Below are 23,426 nucleotides of genomic sequence, written 5' to 3' on the forward strand. Positions count from 1 at the left end.
GTCTTCTCCGAGGCCTCCTCCCAGCTGGACGTGCCTGGAACACCTCCCTAGGGAGGCGCCAATGGTTCATCCTTACTAGATGATCCTGAACCACCTCAACTGGCTTCTTTCATACCATTTGATAATAAGTAAAGTTAAAATGAAGTTAAAATAAATAAATGTTACATTAAATGATAGTGTTTTTTCCCCAATGTCATGCTTCAAATCATTGTTCCCATTCTCTCCAATAATATAAACGCAGGCCTTTTGGAAACAGTCAATAAATAAATGAATAAAAGAAGCAGTGACACACCACCTCGAGCTACACGATCTTTGAGCGGCAGTGAGACGAGGGGACGTCGCTTTTCCGAAGTTTGCCGAGTTCACCCGAAGTCTTCCTCCACCGGCGGAGCGGCTCGTCTCCAGAAACAGGCTTCTCCCGACGCAGTTCTCCGCCCGCTCTTTGTCCCCTTTAACATGCTGTCGGACACAGTCATGCCATTTTTAATTATCCCGGGTAACGTCGGCGGCAAACAGGGACATACACTGAACGGTCACGGTGAAACCCAGCGACGGTAAGGGGAGCGGAGAGAGTAGCATCATCTCATCCGACAACAGGAGTCCCGGTGTCCTTGTTGCTTGTGTCAAAGACAACAGTGGTGTTGACGGGAGGCTTCAAACACTTCTCCGGGACAGAAATGTCGGTTCGTTTATCACACGCAGCTGAGTGGCGTCGAGGCGCAGAGGAGACCCGGTGAAACTACTCTCTCACCCCGCAATGTTTTGGAGGTTTGGACGAGACAACGGGCTGTAGCAATTTCGCCTCACCTTTGACAACATTTCCAAAAGGGTGAGTAGCAGTGCGCTTCTGGTTTCAGGCGGTGTAACGGCAGCTGTGTGTCGGGCCAGTCTCCCGGGGCAGGTGTTATTCTCCTCACACACTCTTTTATTGTGTTAATACTTCCACAGAGGCCATTTAGCCGCCTCTGCGTGTTACATTCCCTCCTCCTCCTCCTCGTGTAAAAGGTCTTATGTAAGCCTGTGGGATTTCTGTTTTTTTTTTTTTTTTTGCAATACTTCCTGGCCCTGTGCAAAGGGAAAACACTGGGTGCTGGAGGAGCAGCATGTGCACACACAGAGGAGGCTGCTGAGGAAAAAGCACAGGCTGTTCACATTCCAGCTGGGGACACAGAGAGGGGAGGAAACACCCATCACTCAGGGGCTTTCTACCCATCATCTGTGCGGGTTCAAACCAGTGGTGTGGTGGTGGTTCATGAGGTGGGGGTCCTGCATGTAACCATGAAAGAATTGGGTAAACTGTCATGCATTAATAATGCAGTGTGTCCACCACAACTATTGACAATTATTCTGGAAAAAAGATACTTTACTTCTATATATTCCAATGTTTACTGTATGATAGGTGTTTACTGTAAACTGCCAGATTAAAGGGGGGTATGTTGCGATTTTTCCCCAGCATTATTTACAGACACGCGTCCACAGGCAGCTTTGTGTTGCTGCAAACGCCTTTTTTTAAGTTCAGTAAATGATCAAAAGTATAAAATGTTCAGTGAGAAATGCATTCTTCTAAATACCCCCCCAAAGGCACTGCACAACAGTGATATTCAATTCAATTCAATTCAAAAAACTTTATTTGTCCCCGGGGGGCAATTCAGGGCACACAGAGCAGCAAATAACGCCAGTGCATCTATACAAAAACATTTTAGCCTATCAAATATATCATATATATTCTGTAAAGCGTGAGCACTTTCTAAAATCCAGTCAGGCACATCAGTGATCAGACTCAAACCAGAATTTAAAAGTTTACCTCAATAAGATACAAAATACAGTTTTCCCCAAGTGCCCTGCCTACTAAAAGTGACTTTGTATATGTAGGCAATAGATTATTGTTATATTTTACTATATATATATATTTACTTTATTTGCATATTTTCACAAGTGTTATAAAACAAACAACATTTCGGCATCCCAAAGAAAAAAAAAATTGTATATATAAGACAAGTCATTTCTCTTTTTTCGCCAGGTAAAATTTGTTATCATAGAATAGAATAGAATAGAAATACGTTATTGATCCCAAGCTGGGACATTGCATCATTGTGATGGTGGCATGGAACAGACTACCAGGTTTTTTGATTTCTGAACGTGATAAAAAAAAGTTTAAACTAACATTTTCTGCCTTAATGATCCTGAAAAGTGACTGAGATGTGAGCTAATTACCATTTTTATTTAGTAGATGTGTATATTATACATGTTTTGAGTTGACTTTTGTTTTTTTTTGTCTTGTTGTATGAATGTTTTTGAGGTATGCTGTACTTTTGTTGAAGTTTGTATAAATGTCAGGTATGTTTGTAGACCAGCGAATGTAAGTTATGAAACTGTAGGAACCCCAAGAAGAGTAGCAACTGTAGAACACACACACACACACACACACACACACACACACACACACACACACACACACACACACACACACACACACACACACACACACACACACACACACACACACACTGATTATGTTCACGTGTGCCATCATTTCAACGCAAAGTTACATATAGGCCTATATACATTATGTATAATTTACAGAAAAATAAAAAACAATCTTTAATGTATCGCAAGAGGAAGTAATACGATATGATGCTTTATCGATATTTTGTCCCTCCCATTGTAAAAGTACATCTGTGGGTCTGAATTTTGGCTACACCCAACAATAATCTTCTACGATCTCGTCTCATTCTGTAGCCTGAATTTGAGTCTACTAGTCATACTTAAGTGTACAGGTATAAACTCCCGCTGCTAAATTTACCACTGTGGACAGACTTGGATTATGTAAATACTGTGCTCCTTTACGGTACAGTATTCTTCTGTTCAGTAGGAATGTGTGCACAGGTATTTTCTTAGTATTTAAAATAGTGTAGTCTCACTGTGAAGGGACCCAGTGTGTCCCCTCTGGCGTCACTCCTCAAATTCCATGCAACATGTGGTCCAGCGGGCTATAACACATGGCTGCTACGTGTGGTGAACACACACGAGTGATGTCATCATGTCTTAATATCTGGCTATATTCAGATGTTGATACTGTAAGTATGCACAATATCAGGACCCTGAAACTGCAGCAGCTGGATTCAATTCAACTGTTGTTGATTTCATTATTAACTCGTGTGAAAATGTCTTCAGTGGAAAAGGTTATTCGCAGATCCAGGCTGCTACATGTCAGTCCTGTGTTGAATGTTTTAACTATAAAATAATGTGATGTACATTCTTTTCTTCCACAGACCTCTCCCTCGTGCCTGGGGACCAACCGTCACGACAACCTCCCCCCTCCTCCACCTATAACCCTTCAATGATGACTTCCCCGGACTCTCCCCCTCTGGTCTCCCCTTCCCCATGCCCTGCTCCACCTCCATCCCTCCCTTCCTCCCCGATTCCCTCTTCCCCAGCCCCTTCTTCCTCCTCCCTCCCTGCTCCGCCCTCGCTGCCTCCCACGGGGGAGGTGATGGTGTTGGCTCTGGGCAGGAAGAAGCAGAGGGTCCTGATTGCTCTCTCCATCCTGCCCAACCTCTTCCTGGCCTTCCTCCTCTCTTCCGACCCCCTCATCACCCTCTCCCCGCCCCACCACTGCCACCTGCCAGGGCCCTTACCATCACCTGAGGTGTTGAACGCCTCCTTGCCCTGGGAGAAGGGGGGGCGGCCCGGGGACGGCGGGGGCCTGTCCCAGTGTAAGCAGTACGTCAACGGCAGCCAGTCAGCAGTGGTAGACTGTGAGGCCGGCTGGGACTACAACGTCACAGAAGGGCTGAGGAACAACATCGTTACTGAGGTAAAGCTCCGGCCTGGGATCTTCCTGAACCCTCTAATTATGGTCCTGGTCTTGTTTATTGTTTTGGCTTTCAGTTGGAGGGCTACCTTTTTTGTTTATGTGTGGATTCAGGGCCTTAAAATGCTGAAACTCTTTTTTTTAAATCCTGTATTCATCCACAGGAGGGTCTTGCTGAGCATGCATCATCCATTTCTGCAGTGCCCTGCTAAACTTTTGCTGCACCTCTCAGAAAGTCTTGCAGAGCCTTGCCTCTTGTCATAGCATTTAATTGACTTTATGGTTCAGTGAACTTTTGTTATAGCTGTGTGGGGACAGGAGTTGTTGTCAAAACTCTTTGTTGTTGGTGCATTCAAGAAAACCCCAACGTCAGAGAAATGGTAGATCCCTGATAGCATTTTCCTACATAGAGTTCCTATTTGATGCAGGTAATGAATGTGCCTAGTACCTACAGTATGTTTTGAGGTTGTCATGAGACTGATGTCACAAGCTTATCCCAGTACAGCCTAATGCTGTTGTTCCATACACACCACTGCTAAACCACAGCATTACACATGAATACGATTAGATAGAACAAAGTTTAAGCATAGTGTCTCTCATACACTCCCTGACTCTTCATGTGGCTTTAGTAAGAAATGAGACCATCGAGCCTCTATAGCATGGGTGTCAAACTGATCCAGTAAAGGGCCGTGTGGCTGCAGGTTTTCATTCCAACCAAGCAAGAACACACCTAACTCGACTTATTCAATCACCTGAACTGTCTTCACACAGTTGATTTGTTGGACCAGGTGTGTTTTTGATTGGTTGGAATGAAAACCTGCAGCCACACGGCCCTTTACTGGATCAGTTTGACACCCATGCTCTATAGTCTGCTTCTCATCTCTGCTTTAGGCTTAAAGCTCAAAGCTACTTTCCCCGCTACTAGCATAACAAACCTGAATCTCCGACTGACCCTTTGGTTGTCAGGTGGTATAGTGGGTAATGTAGGTTTGGCAAGGAAGAAGAGCCCACTTCCCTTCCCTTGCGATTATCTTGCATGCTGTTTATAACGATCCAATTGCATATTCCTTTGCATCTAAATTCAACTAAGATATTCCAACAGGTTTAAAATTGTTTGCATGATTATTTGCGAACATATGGGCTTCTTTGGCTGCATTGGTAGCCATGTTGGATGTTACACTGTCTCAGTTTGCAAAGCATTCTGGTTATTTTCTTCTACCATTCCCTTTGAAGGTCTATCTGGAAGGCTGAATAACCATCACCCCATGATCCCAAAAAGAATCGGTACACCATATCCTACACAGTGATGTGCGAAATAGAGTGATAGGGCCAAGTGGGGTTGGAGGGTATTTATGAGTCTGCTCAATCAGCTTTGATACTTTTTTTGTCCATCGTGAGTCTTTCAGTGCTCTTTTAAGTTGTTCCTTCGACTTCCATCCAACTGTGAGAGGAGGGTTGTGAAGCCAGGTTGGATAATACTCAGTGACTCATTCAGAAATGTGTGTTTTACCTACGTCACTGTGTCAGAGTGAATGGGCCATGGGTGAGATTTCAGAGATATCAGAAGATTTCACTAAATACGTCACTAAGAAAGAACAATACCTGCTCACAATCAGATTACCACTGAGATAGAATGAGAGATAGTGTACTTAAATTAATGGACACTATCAACTATTGTAAAGGTATACTTTGGAATATGACTGGCAGCAATTTGTACGTAATGAGATAAAACATATGCAACATAATTTAACACAATGATACACTTTGAATATCTGAATAACTTTACAAAGCAGGGATGTGGAACTTGAATTAGTTGCCTCTCTACTCTGAGGATTTGAACCTCCTCACCACAACTTTGTATCTTTAACTGTTTACCTGTAACTCACATTTGTCTTACTTAAACAGCAGATATGCGGGTTGAAGGTGAGCTAAAGTGGAAGAGGGAATATTTTTTGAATATGATTAGACTCACTTTTGAATAGCTTTCACCTAAGAAAACACCAGGAATACAGAAAAATGATCCTGTTTCAACAGTTTCAGGCGGTTTTATTTCCCCTAAGTCTCATAAATACACAATCAATGTTCTTAGAGGATTACTCAAAATGAGACAAAAAAGGTTGCCAGTGGAGCTTGTGTCTCTCAAAGAAATTATCGATTTAGATTCTTGAATTTCTAGCTGTAGGTAAAAGCTGCTGCTGGCACTGCTGCTCATTCATGATAGCAGCCAGAGTCAGTGTTATACATGTATTTGAATTGTGGTACCCAGTGTGATAAATACAGTAGGTGTATGCTGCGTTGGTGCATTAATGTGCTTGTTTGACTTGCATGATCAGTGGGAATCACTTGCATTTCCTCTCAGAGCTGGATTTCATAGTAAAAACAGTGAATTGTTCTACTTAGTGTCTTTAACAGAGCCTAGACAGCTGCTCACCATTTCCCACTCAGGCTTGTCACTCTGTGGCCTGTGTCTGTTTTGTGGGAACCACACCCAGTCAGCCCTCCAGTCCATGGTATTAGGGCAGTTCGCTGGTAATCCACCCACATCACTGCAGTGAGCATACATGAACGCTGCCAAGGGAAGCATTTAGCAGGAGCATGTCTGCAAATGCCTCCTTATAGACTTATAAACGGTTAGTAGCATGCTTACAGTGTCGTCCGTCCACCCCTCTTTTTACATAGAGGGACATGGACGGACAAGCAGACTGACATTTTTTGGCTCTGAAGTCAGGTTTTAGCTCAAAAAGTATTTTTTGCTGTCCTGATATTTTTTCCTCCAGTGCTTCTTCGCTTTGCTGAGCTGGCAGTCTGCTGAACAGGAAGCCTCTGATCAGCTTCGCCTCTGCTACGATCAATAAATACTGTGTCACTTCAGCAGAGGCAAATTCCACTTAACATCTCTGTACTATGCTGTGGATCTATGGGCTAATGCAAAGACACTTCCTGTCATCATTAGGGCTGGACAGTGTGATGCTAATATACCATGGGATTCAAAGACTTTATAAAATATAGACGTAGTCTCCGCGGGATCGCCAATAGATTTCTTAGGAGCCATTCTTGGCAGGGCCTGATGCTGCCTGACTCTCGAGTCTCGGCTAATCAAAAAAAGGGCAAAGAGGTGGAGCGTGGGTGGAGATGATGAGGGCCAAATAAAACCGCCTGTGATGGCTCCCGTGTGTCTCTGAAGACGGCTGGATCTTTTTTATGCAGAGCTTTGATATAATGTAAACAGGTGAGTTCCAAATTAATTTAGCTAGAGACCAAAACCATGTTTGTACCAGGCTATAAACATGTTTATTTATGCTTTAAAGTTGGACATTTTAACATGGCGCTCTATTGGGATTGTCTCACTTTTGGAGCCAGGCTCAAGTGGCTTTTAAAGAAACTGCAGTTTCATGAGATTACATCAATTTGTCATCCCTCAATGATGTTCTCATAACATTTATATAGGCCAGAAGTAGCTTATGTCTTTGATATATCAGGGTGTATCAGGGAGGGCAGTGTTGCAAGTAATTTCTTAATGGCAGTAATCCATTGATTGGAATTTCATTGATTTGTCAGCATAAACATTAGTTTTTCCCCATAAATATATATCTGTGTCACCATATATAGTGACATTACTAAGTAAAACGACTTATCATAATTAGATTTTAGTTGTTTCATCATTAAACATCTGTAACCTCCCTCTCTGATCGAAAACATCTCTTGTCCTGGGTCTGACTGACAGCACACAACAGAAATGAGTACAAAAATATGAATTTGCAAACTCTGAGTTGAGTTCTCACGCATGGCAGCGCGGCTCGGTGTCAGTCAGAAACGTCAAAAGAGGAAATGATTGCAGGTTTCAATCATTCACAATGGGACATACCTGATTGGTGCCTCAGCCTCATTCCCAAAACCAGTCTGGGGAGTTTACGCACTAGTCTGTTTGCATTTTACCCTCCTCCTGTTGTCCAAAGCATTCCACCTGCATGAGCACTATGGGTTGCTATGCTGCCCTCACCCCGGCCGGTGTGCCCTGTTGTAGCTCTGCCGCTCAGAAAGAGGACAGCAGATATTATTTGACAGGCTTTTATGTTTCTGCGCACGGGCTCCAATTATGTAAGGCCTTTTTTTTATCAGCAGCCCTCTGCTCTCCCTCTCTTAGATCATTAAAATCATTTTGCTTTCAGCGGCCAGCAGACAGTGACATCATCAGAGCTCAGCTGTTCATAAAAATCAGTGGGTCGGCTTAATGTGATTAAAAAACACAGAGAGCAGAAACTGTTTCTAAACCATGTGCTGACTTTACGTGTGGATGCACTATTATGTGTAGTCACACAGTAAATGTGCCCAAACTATTTACTACTATTACTGCTACTGCCAGTACTACTACATCCCTAAAAGTAATACATTGTTATCACCACATACACAGTAATATTATCATGTTACATCTCCCTGTGTTTCTATTATGAGTCTACTGAATCCTGGAGGCGTTATACTGCGTCATTCTCTCAGCCTGCAATCTCCTTGTCTAATCCACATTATTTATGAAAACACAAAACGGTAAAAGCTCAAATGTTATTACATCCAAGAAGAACCAGAGCCTGATTTTATGGCACCATCTCCGAGAAGTAATTATAATATTTTGTTCTGTGAATAAATTAAACTGGGCTGAATCAGAGTAAGCAAGTAATTCATTAATGTAGTAAGCAATTGAATTGGCTAGAGGCATATTTCATCATGAATAAGTCAGTCTAGCAATCAATGCAAACGCTCAGTGATGTTATAAATTTTGTCTCAGGGCTTTAAAAGACGCCCATAGGAAGGCAACACATTTCAAACGCTCTCTGTTTGTAAGCAACAAGCTTCGATTTGTCTCTGCGCGGTCTCAGACACATTCATCTCACCAGTTTACCTTATAATCTGCTATTCAGTCATCATTTGTGGGGTAAAATGATGTGAATTTTATCCAAAAACACTTCAAACACATTGCAGGCAACTTGTATAATCAATTATTGACTTTAAGTAGTCTTGGATTTTCTCTCTCAAATGAAAGATATCTGTTTTTCTGTGTTCTATTGAGTATATTTGCGTTTTCAACCTCACCTTGTACTCTCTTCTTTTCTCAACTTTAACTGAGAAATCAATCTAACCAAAAATAATGTTCAATATATTTTATAATAAAAACACTTGTTAGTTGCAGCCCTTATAGGTTGGGTAGGCAATGGGTTTGAACATTTATTGAAGAGGTTTTGGTTGGTTGGAATATGAATGAAACTATTCCAGTGTGTGTGCACATGTGGATTTTATCGGTCAGATGATATCCACCAGTCTCTCTATCGTTTCTATTCTCCTGTTGCTCTGAATGTGTGTTGATGTTTTCCTGTTCTCTAACGTGTGTGTTGTTGTATTAACCTGAAAAGATAATAACTAACGGATCTGTCCTTCTCCCTCTTGTGACTTGTGTCCAGTGGGATCTGGTGTGTGGTCAGTACTGGCTGGTCCCAGTGGAGGAGGTGTGTTTCATCCTGGGGGTTCTGACTGGCTGTCTCGGCCTGGGCTACGCCGCTGACAGGTACACACGCACACACACACACACACACACACACACACACACACACACACACACACACACACACACACACACACACACACACACACACACACACACACACACACACACACACTGTTTCTTGAAGACAGTCATCTGCAGAAAAGATGAAATATTAAACCCAATGCGTTCTGTTAATTGGTTACTGTGTCAATTTGGAAAGCTTGTTTAGGGTTTTCTTGTCATGCCATGCCAAAAACAACACGCACACGCACATGTTTGTTATTGTTCCTCAATTTTCAGTCTCTTGTCCTTACATTGCAGTTTCACTACCACAATCGAGTTAACACACAAAGCACACAGCTCAGTCTATATATGGTGGCCTCCTGCCAAAAGGAAGATGGACAGCCCAAATGTCATTTCCTCGTGCTCTCTATCACAGTAAGACATACATTTGTGTAAGATAAACCAAAGAATACATCACAATCACCAATTTTCTACACATAAGCAGTGCATGGTATGGAATAAGGGTTAATGTTAATGTAAGAGAGTGTAAGCCTCTTTGCATGTGCAGTTTGCATTAGGCACAACCCAGGCACCTCTGATAATTGACATAATGGATCCAGCCTGTGCCTGTGGTGTTGTCGGATTGAAAGTCACACAGGGGAAGCAGTAGTTTTGGGGGGAATTGTGAGGGAGATGATGCCACTTTAATCAGCTAACAGCCTTCATTAACTTGCTGATAAATTGAGCGTAGCATCTGTTTGTTAAGACTCGTCAATTAATGATGCCTCCTGGAAACGTAGAAGAAGAAAAGGGAGCAGCGCTAATCTGCAGGTTGGAAACTAAAGTGGCGCACCCACATGAAGCTGAAAATTGGCTAATGATCACATTTAATGGTCAGTGACGCTTCAGACTTGAGCGGATTTGAAGATGAATTTATATTTTCTTTTTGAAAGTTTTGATAATACGTTTGGGTAGTATCATATTTGAACAGGTTGTCTGCAGATCAAACATTTCAGCGTAAAATGTCAATTCAATTTTATAGAATCAGGTGTGTTAAGTTCAAAATGATGGGCTCTTTATTGTGTTCATGACCATTTGATCTCATTTGACTCTCTTAATTTCAAGTAGGAGTATGTGAGCAACATTAATGTTTCATGATGCTGCAAAAGTAAAGGAAGGAAAAGTATCTTGTGTGTTATATTCACAGTAGACCAATGTCCTATTTTCTGTTCTCAACCCTCTTGCCGTTAATATTTAAACATGTGAAGTAGTGTTTTTTAACTCTTGCATAATCAGCCCTTAACATGATCATTTATTGCCGTTGAACATCTTGTTTTTTCAGGATTTTTCTTGATTTAGATTTCAATTTCTCAACTTTATTAATGATAAAAATGACTAAAGAGAAATTTGGAATGGTAGATCAACAACATCTTAATTGTATTCATCAATAAGCTGTAGTTGTATTAAAAACTGAACATTTTTTGATGCTATAATACAGGTGTAATGTATGTCGATTAGGTTGTTTCAGTGCATATCTCTGTTTCTTTGTAGGCTGGGCCGGTCCAAGACTCTGCTGACCTCTCTGACCCTGTCTGTGGTTTTTGGGGTGCTGGTGTGTGTCTCTCCGTACCCCTCCATCTTCATCGTCATGCGTTTCTGTTTGGCTGCAGCTAGTGCGGGAGTCTACCTCACTCTGTACATCACTCGTGAGTATCTCAACATTTGCACCATCTTTTTTTTGAGTAGAAAGGTCCATCAGACAAGATTCTAAAGCCACGTGAGCAGCTCTGAGACAGTAGTGTTCACAATGACATGCTTGTTTAGAAGGTAATGTTTACCATCTTAGTTTAGTCTGTTAGTACTTTTTACTTACTTTAGGTACTTTTTAATTAGAACTAAATAGAAAGAACAGCTGAGGCTGATGAAACCAGACTGGTCAGGTTGGATGTTGTGTTTCAGGTCTGGAGCTGTGTGAACCATCTCTGAGGCTGGTGGTGACCATGCTAGCCGGGCTGATGACTGTAGCTGGAGAGCTACTGCTGCTGGCCATCGCCCTGGGCTGCCAGTCCTGGAGGGGCCTTCTGGGAGCCGGGGCCGCCCCCCTCACACTCTTCCTCAGTTACGGGTATGATTGTGATTGTGTATTTGTCCACAGCTCCACATATGTGATTATATGTTTCTTCTGCTTCTGGTGTTGCTGTTTTTTAATTTAATATTTTTAGTTTATTTATTCCCATTTGTAGGATTTCGTATTTTAAATATTCTTGTTGCCTGTGTCCCTACATGGTCATGTATAGTATGCACACATGTATGCAGGGACAGGAGAGTGAAGGCCCCTGATGGTCTTTTGATAAAGTGTCTTGATGCCAACTGACTTGCTGAAAGCTTTGTTGGATCGTATTGATCCAAATCCCCTTGTCACACCGAGCCTTTTAGTTCATGTCAGAATGCATTAGATCTACTTAAATCTACTAAGACCTCTGTTACAAGTTAAGGCTTCATTGCTGTTTCAAAACCAAATCAACAGAGATTAAAGTATGATTATTAGCTTTGAATGGAATTGGAAGAAAAGATGGATTAAGAAATAAGGAATCCTGCTGCTTTGTGACCCACATGGGTTATTTGCCACGCTGAAGGGACAAATATGGGCTACATAGTTTTGGTTTTGGGCAAAGGTCAGGAAAGGTCAAACATATGTATTGATTCTTGTGCAGCATCCCTGGGGTGTTTCCAGAGTCTCCTCGCTGGCTCCTTCTGTCAGAGAGATCCGCAGACATGAACTCCTTCGCTGAGAGAAGAAACTCCAACAGAGATGTGAGGGACGACGAGAGCTTTACAGGTGTGTGTTTGTGTCTTTGTGTGTGTGTGTGTGTGTGTGTGGGTGTGGAGAGCAGAGATCACGTTTTTCAGCATCACTCCCGGGGGTTGAATGGATGTTCAGTTTATGAACCCTGCATTATTTATGGGTTCGTCATTGTAGTGCATTTCAAAGCATGAGTTCATATCGCACACCACTACCAAGAGCAGGTAATGATGCTCAGTTCTAATTCATGATTTATTAAAGACACATGGAAAATACAATAGCTCCAAAATAATCTGAGCTCGATATTCACTGGGCTCTGCAAACGTCTCCGTGTAAACATGTTTCCAGGAAGTGAAGTTTCCTCTTTTTAGTGGCAACTTTTCCACCACAAGTTAAGTTTGTTGGCATTGGCTTTACTTCCTAATAATTGCAAAACTAACCCGTCTTTTCTTCACAAATGTTCTTTTTTGTTAAAACACATTTGTTAAAGATACTTTACAGTAACATTTCTGTTGTTGATTTATACTGTACATAAACAAATATAATAATAAACATCTAAATGGCTAAAATATATATCCTCTAACAACTACTGTGTATCAGTGTTATGATAGAGTTAATTGTTTATACCCTGCTAAAATGTTACCATATATTTCATTTTTAATAATTCTGGTACAGCCACAGTATTCTAGTGGCTATTTAACAACCTCTGTTGACCAAAAACAAATGCAACAACATTCATTACATTATTATTATTTTCAGATTAATTAGAATAGACAATGAGTTATTGATTAAAAGAGAATCCAGGTCAGGTCATCAGACTCTCTGTTGAGCTGTGAATTTAAAAACCTGCTTTGTCCTGTTTGCCTGCTGCAGAACTGGATTCAGAGCCGGCCCCCTCCTCACGCCCCCACCTGTCCTTCCCTGAGCTCTTCCACAGCAGGAACATCTGGAAGAACATGTGTGTGCTCGGCTTCACCTCGTGAGTCATCCCACGCTCCTGACATCAATTTAGCAACGCTGCAGTTTGGAGTCAGCCCTTTTGTTTGCGTAGCACTTTATTTACATGAACTAGTTATTCCTGCAGTCTCATATTTCATCCTCAAAAGTTCTTCGACTGATTCTTATACGTTCTTTCACTCTAAACTCTTAGTTTTTTTTGTCTTTACTCTCTCAGATTCATCTCTCACGGCATCAGTCACTGTTACAGCTCTTTCCGAGGGGACGTCAGAGGCACGGCCCCCAGCTTCTATTGGACGTACCTGCTGTCTGTCTGTGCAGGGGGTGGTGCCTGGCTGTTGCTCTGGGCGACTGTAGACAGGTGCGGTCGCCGTGGCATACTGCTCCTTTCCATGACGATGACGGGGCTTGCCTCTTTGATCCTCCTGGGACTCATGGAGTGTAAGTAGGCTTTAGCTGCAGGATATTGTTTTCTCCAAGTAAATCAAGGGTCAGACAAAAAAAGTCTTTGCCAACAAGGAGGACACAGTCCCCCTTCATCTCTCCATTAGCCCCTCCCCTGTTGTTGTGGAGACATTATGTCACACTTTTGTGAGGATTAAAAGCCTTGCTTCCTTAAATCCCAACTGAAATGAAGGGACAATTCAGTTTATTTTACGTTAACTCAGCTTTGTGGTCAAATTAGATCATCTATACACCACTGACATCCTGTTGGACTCGTGCTTCATGCATTATTAAATAGATTAAAGGCAAACCAGTCAGGTTTGTTCATGGACAAATAAGTTCCAGGTGCCTTTGTCTTGCCACAGCATGGTGTAGAAACACACTCACAGGTGCCTCACTATCCCCCTTGTGGCTGCAAATGAGTATGACATTCAGTTTATGTAGGACACTGCAGTGGCAGCAAAGTCAAAGCTGTGTCAGGTGCTGTACTTTAATCATGCATCATCAAATAGGTGTTTCACCACCTGGCCTGTCAGAGGCTTCTCACTGCTCTCTGTGTCTGGACGTTTTAGAGAAAAGATTATTTAGAGTTCCACATTGGAAATACAATCACGTCAACAGGGAATTATGATGACATCAGAAAATGAATAACAGAGATGTGGCACTTCATCAAAGTGGTCTATAACATTTGTCCTTCGTCCTCGTCTTTAGATCTCAGTGAGACGGCCATCACAGTTTTCTCAGTGCTGGGTCTCTTCTCCTCCCAGGCCACCGCCTCCCTCTGCATCCTCTTCACCGCTGAGATCATGCCCACCATCATCAGGTAACACCGACACAACAACACTGATTGAAGAGTTAAAGCTGTCTTTCTTTGTTTGGTTTTGTGAAACTATATTTAGAGGTGGAACGTGTTAATATTTGTTTCTGTCAAAGAAAGACTACTCGGACCATTAGTGCTGCGAAATTAATGAGGACATGAAAAATGCAGTGAATCGTGAGGAAGGAGAGAGGAAATATCCATCACTATCTATTAGTAATGAAGAGAAGGTTTCTGATGATATGAGAGGTCACTCTTAAAATGAAGTATCTTCCTTTGGAAATAAAATGCTTCATGTTGAGGGAATTTCAGGTCATTTACAGTACTGTGAAAGAGGATATTTTTCAAATAAGTGTTATTAAAATAAACTGCTCATGTCTGTGCACTAAATATAAAGCTACAGTTAGCTTAGCGTAGCATAAACTCCGGAAAGGGGGAAACAGCTAGCCTCGCTTTGTCTAAAGGTAAAGGCTTTTTTACATTTGTTTTGTATGGATGAAACAAACAAGATATAACATGTTGATTAGTGAGCGTTAGAGGTTCTGGTAGGCACATTTATTTTATATTTGGACAGAGCTAGGCTAGCTGTTTCCCCCCGTTTCCAGTCTTTGTGCAAGGCCAAGCTAATAGTCACCTGGTTGTGGCTTCATATTTAACATTCAGACATGAAAGTGGTTTCAATTTTCTCCTCTAACTCTTGATAAAAAAACATTTCTTTAAAGAAATACACATTTAGATAAAAAGAAAACAGGGCAACAATAGGCATTTCTACACTTTTTATAGACATTTTGTTAAACCTTTAAAATAGGGTAAACTTTATTAATGCTATTTGACATGTAATTTAAAAAAGCAAACACTGAACAGCACCCGTACACAAATGAATGGGAGTTTTGTCTTTGAAAAAGGGGGGGACCGAATCTGAAAAATCAAATCCTAGCATGCATGTCTTAAAATTTGTGTAATGTTTATGTATACAGTATGTGTCAAATCTGAAGTTGTGTGTGTCTCCAGGGGCAGTGGTGTGGGCGCCGTGTTGGCCCTGGGCTGCGTGGGCCGCCTCAGCTCCCCACTCATGGACCTGAGGAACCACTACGGTTACTTCCTGCACCACGTGGTCTACTCCTCTCTGGCCCTGCTTGCCGTGCTGTCCATCCTGCTCCTGCCCGAGAGCAAGAGGAAGCCACTGCCCCAGACGCTGGCCGACGGGGAGCAGTACAGGCGCCCCCCGCTGGGCAGGAGGAGGAGGGACAATGTGCCGCTGCTAGCCACGCCCAACCCAGAGACATAAAGGACCTCTGTAAGAGTGGGAGGGACTGTGCTCAAATCGCACACTTTGCAGCCAGAACATTTACATCTATCACGTTCATGCAGAGGAGGAAGAGGCGAGGGCTGCACAGATGAGTGTGGACAGACGATGAGGGACGGTGATGGACTCTACGCTTCCTAACATATCATCCTCTAGTCATTCCAAACGCAGGCGGTTGGGTTGAGCTGCCATTTTTCTTCACCATTCTCTATTTCCTGCCATTCAGTCATGTGACACACAATGCAACAGACACATGTCGGGAAGCCCTCATCTTCATTTCCTCCTGACCAGACGGCAGGTGATCCCCCACCATGTGACACACCAGCATACACTGCTGCACGCCGTCCTCCAGTGCGTCTGTCTGTCTGTCTGTTGTAGAGACGTTAGCTGCTTACTACTGACACTCCAGACTAGACGTCGTTCAGAGTAGTGGCAAATTATTCCTAGCATTGGTCTTAACCGGCATAGAGCGTTTATTTGTCGTGTTTGCTGTGTACGACAACACTTGAAGTGCTCGGAGGTGTGCAGAATCAAAGCAAAGTCAGCTTTGTATACTTTTCTGTGACACCTGTGGTAAAACTCTCCTGTGTATCGCCCCATAGACGGCAGTTCACTCGATGGAGTGCGGGTGCCTTGTAAATACTCTAGTTAGTTTCTTTAACTTCTTGGGGCATCTGAGTTTTTGCTTAGCATACCCTATGGCTGGAAGCTGTGCAGTAAAGTACACTATGCGGTGGAGAAGCGGTGCAGAGCACTTTGAAACATTCTTTTTAAACACGATGATGGTTAATTTGACCAAGACCTTGAAATTAAAGGGGCAGTTGTAGGAGTAGGAGTAATTCAACTATTATCAATAATGGGATAAACAAAATAAAAAAAGCCTTCAAAGAGAAAGGGATTCATGTTCAAACTGTATATCAGTTAATGAATCTGGCCCGGAGCCAGCAATATTTATGTCTTATTTATGTTATTAATCAGTAAATTATCCAGAAGCCTAGCATTTTTAAGTATTAAACTAAATATTAAATTGGGTTGAGATGATTTTGACTTTCTGATGAACTGTCACAACATTCCTATCTGCATGTTTGGGAGCACTGAAGGGCTTGTTTTTTCTGTATTTCCTCAGAAGATAGTTAATAATACCTCTCTAGGTGATCAGTCGAAGCTGTAAGAGAATAGACGGGTATGATCAAACTACAGTAGGAGTTTATACTTGTATTACCAGGCACATACATATTTTCCATCAGCACTTATACTGTATGTGGGAGTGTTGAAAGAGTCGATCTGTTATTATTTGTCTGAATTTTTCCTGATGCTGGAGAAAAGGCCCGGTGATTCTGCTCCATGAGGTTTGAGGGCCCCACAGCTGCAGATTAATGAACTGCTCAACCACGCACCAGTATATTTTTCTTTGTGGCTTCTCAAGTTTCCGTGGCTGCGTGATGTTAAGAGGAAGCAGGCGGGTTTAATTTGGACTCTGACGTTGAGGATCCACTAAAGAAATTATGAAGGACACTCACCTTTGCTGACGGCTTCTCGCTCCGTCAGCCTTTGGTAGTTTTTGTTCCCCCTCTGTATGTTGCACTCAACAAGTCCTAACACTTATACACTACTAATTATTATCACTATGATTAACTTGGCTCGAGTAGTTTTATGTCTGACAACACTGATGGGTTGTTCAATGATGAGTGTTATGCAGTTAACTCTGTAGCCTGATTTAATGTCAAATAAAACTGGTAATAAGCAAAACCTGGGCATTTTTTAAGGAGTTGTTACTGTGTGAATCATGCGAACTGATGCCACTGTACAAAAATCAAAGCAAGAATTAGATTAGACTTTGACATCAGAGTTTTAGCATAACCTAACATTTCCTGTTAGTCATAAATTATGAGTTTTGGTTTACGAAGATATATAAATACAAGATTGTTTTGTTAAGATGGATTTACAGTACTTTGTAGGACATTTACAACTTTACCTCTGAAACAGCAGGTACGTTTATTTACACAAAACCTGTAATTAATGAATGTAATTTAAATACAGATAAGACAATGGAAAGGGTTACGAGTTAATACCAAAGTAAAGTACCTTTAACAATCCCATATTATGCTCTTTCAGGTTCATACTTCTTTCTAATAGAACATGTTTACATGCTTTAATGTTCAAAAGACTTCTTTTTCTCACCCTGTTTTGTCTGAATTGACCTGTATTCACACCGTCTGAAATGCTCTGTTTTAGCGCCTGTCTCTTTAAGACCCCCTCCTGAAAAAGACCAGTCGGCTGTGTTTCCGGGTCTTCTGCATCCGTGCTCTCGGTATCTCTGCGTCGTCATTGTAGTGCAACTTGACGGCTCTTGAGCAGCACCTAAATATATTCTGTGTATAATATAATATATATGAAGGTGAGAGCAAGATTAGAACAAATACTGTTATCTTTTATTGTGCAGAATTTGATAAAACATACAGTGGCTATACCAATGCTGCACAACGGTGAGCAAAATTAGAGAAGAGTAACCGTCGTGTCAGAAGAGAAGATTTAAAGGAAGTGTAGAGGCCACAGCTTTGAATGACTTCAGCACATCTGCGCCCACGGGACATCACTAGTTTCTCACACTGCTCTGGTTTGATCTTGGTCCTTTCTTCAGTCTTTTCCACAGTTCAGTAACTGTAGTGGGTTTCTTAACCATTACTTTGTCGCTGAGGATTTTCCAGAGATTCTCTATGGGGTTCAGATCTCTACTTGACCACTGCTAAGAAGGTCTGAGCATGAAGTTTGTACTGGATGGTTTGATGATGGCAGGTCTGGGGATTTTGAACACAGGGATTATAGAATAAATACATAAATACATGAATAAAGTATATATATAAAAAATAAGGAAAACAAATTAAAGTAAGTCCTCCTTAAATGGAATAACAGTAGAGAGTCATTTTGATGAGAAGAATGCATCCAGCAAGATTACCATTTTTCATCAGCACAGTGCAGACGAAGACCGTACCTGTGGGAACCACCAGATGGAGTCATAACAACACAACACTTTACAGAGACTGTTTATGTAAAGGGTCCTGATGTGTGAGGGCTGTCAATCTTTCATCTCTGTGAGAGCGGTGAGAGAATCAACTCAATCACCTCAATCGAAACGCAATCGGGTGTGTGTGGCACTGATTGGCTCTGATTAAGCCCAGGTGTGGGAAGTCTTCATATGCCCTGAGTCTCCAGTGCTCTGTGCTGACTCGTTATCTCACCGTCAGAGGTAGGGAGAGGTTCTCCCTGTTGTCAAGTGTGTGTACAAACACTATCTCACATCCGCTCTGTGTGTTGTGTATATTAGGGGTGTTGGAGAGTGTTGTATCTCCAGCCTTTTTGTTTATCAAAGATCTTTGCTTTGGTTTTGAGTCAGCTGAGGTTTAGTTTATCATCTTAGTGCTTTATTTCCTTAAGGAAGACTACAGTGGCTCTATACAGTTTTGTGACCCCCCCTTTCCTATCTATCGCTGTTGCAATTTTGTGGTTATCCTTAAGGGATAACTTTATGACACCCCTAGGTCCGCACCTGCGTCCCAACCCCCCCCCCCCCCCTTTTCTGATGAGGGGAAGGGCCCGATCACCTCTGATTTTGAGTCTCGAGGTTGACGCCATTTAAAGATTATTTTTTTGGCAGTGTTTCAAGATTTTTTGTGACAGAGGACAGATATGAAATGGGGTGAGAGAGAGAGAGGGGGAGACATGCAGCAAAGGGCCGCAGGTCAGAGTCGAACCGCGCTGAATTGAGGAAATTCCGCCTCTTTGCACAGGGCTGCTGCTCTAACCACTCAGCCACCTGCCGCCCCTGATGCCATTTAAAAGAGAGAAAATAGGATTGCATGAATGACTTTTTCTAGATCAGGCTGAGATAATATGTTTTTGATTTTGGAGATGGTTCTGATGTGAAGGAAACAGCGCTGGACGATTTTTACGTGTGGGATGAAAGTGACAAATACACATAGGTACATATATTTTACCCAATTTGAACAAAAATATGATACACAGGGATTTCTGTAATTTCCTTCCTTACATTCAGACATCTCAGTGACAGGCTGACAGAAGTGGCTGTTGGTGTCAGCTAACTCTGTCTGTATTCGTCTGCAGACAAAGCACTACAGCAGCAGAGACACTGTGACGAGTGTAAGACAGCTGAGAATCTCAGCACACATTGGTATGTTCCACCCTGGTAGCAAAACAATGCCCTCAAGGTTAGAGCGGCACTCTAAACATGAGGTGTGGAGCTGTGAATGTTGTGAGTGCAGGGTTTGATGGTCTACATAGGTCATGACACTTTCTCCAGTCATATAAAACCGCGTTATCACCATGTAGAGAGACCTATCCCTGAAGCTCTTGACAGCACTCTTGAACTGTAGCTTGCTTAAGCTATAAATTCAAGACCTGCAGCGCTGAGCTCAGCACCTTATTTACATCACGACAGCGCGTTATAATTCAGAAGCCAGCGCGAAATATTTTCAAGTTGAATGCATTACCTACAAGTAAAGTCATATCGTACACATCTCCCTCCACTTTACCCCACACCTGACGATTCCAGCTCACTTGTTCTTCATTCACATCAAGTAACCATGCTGCTTTTGTGCTGCCGTCTTGGCCAGGTCACTCTTGGAAAAGAGGTTTTTAATCTCGATGAGTTGTTTACCTGGTTAAATCAAGGATATTTAATCAATTCTACTGCTTTCAACACCCACGTTTCTACTTTTAAATCTGTTTTAGTAACCCGTGAGGGGCAGAGAGAAGCAGTAAAGGTCTCCTCCAGAGATGACCCCTGCTGAGTCCATGGAGCTCCTAGCTTTCAAGCTTCTCCCTCTTTTTTGCTGAAGGGTTGTTAACATGTGGTAGACAGACATACCAGGTGGCTGACACAAAGAAAACAGGAGGAGAACAAGACGATGTCAGAGGCCAGCTCTTAATTCAACAGCTGAGAATGGGCCTGCAGACAGGGATAGCTGGAGGCTGATGAGACTACTCAGGGCCAGAAGTGTTGAAAGGGTCTTGTTATGTGATGTAGAGGTCTTGGAGGAGTAGATGTCACCTCCAATTATGTCTGAGACACATTTGCACCTTGTAGACAGCTTTACACTTTGCATGGTGCAGAATGATCGGCTTTGATCCTTGTGTTGACTGCAGCCGCTGTAAATGGCTTCCTTTCTGCTCCCCAGTTGCTGGGCATTACATTCAGTTCATAGATGACTGAGTGTGTTCTGTGGGTAGTGGTGGAAGAAATACTCAGATCTTTACTTCAGTAAAAGTAGCAATAAATAATACTCTGTTGCAAGTGATAGTCCTGCATTCAAAATCTTACTCTAATCTTACTCTACTCTTAATCTGTATTAGCATCAAAATATACTAAAAGTATCAAAAGTGGAAGTACTCATGCATTTCAGAATAACCTATATTATATCACTAGATTATAATAATTGATATATTAATGTATAAGCATCAACAGTATTTCATTGTGGGGTTAATGGGGCTAGTTTTTATTTTTATTATTTTTATTTATAATCAAAGCCTACAGAGTTGATTTAATTTCATTTATTCATTTACCAAGGACGCCGCACATTAATCAACATGTCAGTTTCCAGAAACGCCAGAGCTAGCGAATGAGCTGAAGTGTTGTTATTCCAAAATGTACAGTAGTGTAGTGGAGTAGCATAAAATACTCAAGTAAAGTAGAGGGACCTCAAAATTGTACTAAAGGACAGTACTAAATGTACTAAATGTACTAAATGTACTAAATGCACTAAATGCACTCCACAGAGCTGTTGACAGAGATCACTTTGTTTCACCTTTTAGGTTAAATGAAGAAGGCCTTCTGTTGCTTCTGTCCATAAGTGCAAAAGCCCTTTTTGCTCTCCCATATTATCACCTAATAGATACCTATACACTTTCTTCGTGTCAGCCTCCCTTCAGTATTTTAATCATACAATAAGAACATCCACTTTTTCTGAATTCAATAGCAAACACACAACCACATACACATGGCGTAATTTCTGAGAGGGATAAACAGCAGTGCTTTCACTCTCAAAACAATTTCACAGGGTTATCTTTGTCCCCGAGGGTAGAGAAAGAAACAATGCCAGGCCAACAAGAAGGAGTGTGCAGTTACAGTTAGTGCCAATATATAGGGTGGTGACCTGGCATTGCTCAACAACAGCTGCAACTGTCATGATGTTCACACTGAACTTTTATTGTTTTTATTGTCATATAAGAACAGGCAAAACAAACAAACAAAAAAAACACATAAGAAAGTAGCTCTCAAAATGCAATTTCATTGATTCAGAGGCTTCACAGTGGAGATCATAACAACAGTGAGCAAAATTAGAGTTCACTTTCAGATCCCTCCCAGTTACTGGTGTTAATCTGCACCTCGTGACAATTTACTTAATTGTTTTTTAAGTTTTGGACACACCCTATTTATCTGCAGCTCTCCTGGTTACTTTGCAGGATGACGAGCTACTCTTAGGAGACTGAAACCCTGAGACAGTAGGTTGTCCAGGTGGAGGCCAAAGGGACGACCCTCTCAGCCATCAGAGAGAGGTCGGGCGTTCACAGTCTGTGATTTCAAGGACACAGATTAGTCCCTTAAAAAGGCCGGTCGTCCACGTAAAACAAGTGCACGAGAGGACAGGATTATGAGAAGACTCAATGGGGAACCGGTTCAACACTGCAGCTGGAGTTATTCGCCAGTTCAGTGCTGAACAGGGCAAGGATCTGTCTCTGCACACAGTCCTGCCATTTAAACCTTTTTGGACTGAAAGCCCACTCTGCAGTGACCAAACCTCTCATCAGCAGAAAGAATAAAAAGGCGAGACCTGTCTTTGCTGAGGAGCATGTTGTGTGGACAGAGGAGAACTGGTCCAGAGCGAACTTCAGTGATGAGAGTACTTTCAATTTATTTGGGTCTGATGGGAAACATTATGTTGGGCGTAGGACTGGGGAAAGACTGAACCCAAAGTGTGTAAAGAAGTCAGTTAAATTTGGTGGAGGAGGTGTCATGGTTTGGGGGATGTTTTCTGCAGCAGGAGTTGGGCCTCTTTAACAGCTACATGGCAGGATGAATGCAAATGTTTATGTGAACCTCCTTCATCAACATGCAATACCTGCACTGCAATTGTCTCCCAATCAGCTGCAATTTGCATGCAAGACAATATCCCCTGTCACACTGCAAAACCATTTAACCATTGCGCTGCGTTTGAGGGGCTGGAGGAATGTATATTTATTTAACATTTATTTAACAGGAAAAACACAAAGATAATGAGCAGCTTATACAAAATACATGACTATTAAAATATATGAAATAAGTGAAAATATATATCAATCGACTATAATCATGAATGTATAATGCAGCATATATACAGAATATATACACCAAGTTAATAAAAATATCTTTAAAAGCATCCAATAAGAGCAGGACCTGGAGTTTCAGGTGTGTCTGTAAGTAGTTCCAGGTAAAGGGTGCAGCCAATATTGTTTATTTACAGTAGATAATAAGATGTTATTAGGTGGGACCTTGTGTAATTATACAATACGTTTGCACGCCAACTCTGTATTATTATTTATTAAAGCCAGAAGAGACTTGATTAGGACTTGCCAAAAAGTGACTTGTGACCATTTCTGCCTAAGGCCCAGTGTAGGATGTATCTATGGAAGTTGCTGTGCAGTTTCATATTTGGTTCACTCGAGGGTGTGTGAGCATGGCAGAGCCAGTAAATG

General features: G+C 42.0%; 1 protein-coding gene across 1 annotated transcript; it reads left to right on the top strand.

The window, feature by feature from the left end:
- The first annotated feature begins 432 nt into the window (after positions 1-432).
- slc22a17 (solute carrier family 22 member 17) lies at positions 433-17,405 on the top strand. Its single transcript, XM_083936512.1, has 10 exons — positions 433-829; positions 3,273-3,817; positions 9,265-9,368; positions 10,902-11,056; positions 11,310-11,475; positions 12,065-12,189; positions 13,027-13,132; positions 13,328-13,551; positions 14,266-14,377; positions 15,383-17,405. The coding sequence occupies exons 2-10, from the start codon at positions 3,341-3,343 to the stop codon at positions 15,657-15,659; spliced, it is 1,746 nt and encodes a 581-aa protein (XP_083792638.1). The 5' UTR covers positions 433-829; positions 3,273-3,340; the 3' UTR covers positions 15,660-17,405.
- The last annotated feature ends 6,021 nt before the right edge of the window (positions 17,406-23,426 follow it).

The sequence above is a fragment of the Echiichthys vipera genome (genome assembly GCF_963691815.1).
Source record: "Echiichthys vipera genome assembly, chromosome: 21".
Classification (NCBI taxonomy): domain Eukaryota; kingdom Metazoa; phylum Chordata; class Actinopteri; order Perciformes; family Trachinidae; genus Echiichthys; species Echiichthys vipera.

Coding starts and splice junctions, on each gene's coding strand:
- slc22a17 (XM_083936512.1), top strand. CDS start 3,341: ATGATGACTTCCCCGGACTCTCCCCCTCTGGTCTCCCCTTCCCCATGC. Junction 11,476..12,064: donor ACACTCTTCCTCAGTTACGG/GTATGATTGTGA, acceptor ATTCTTGTGCAG/CATCCCTGGGGTGTTTCCAG. Junction 12,190..13,026: donor GGACGACGAGAGCTTTACAG/GTGTGTGTTTGT, acceptor TGCCTGCTGCAG/AACTGGATTCAGAGCCGGCC.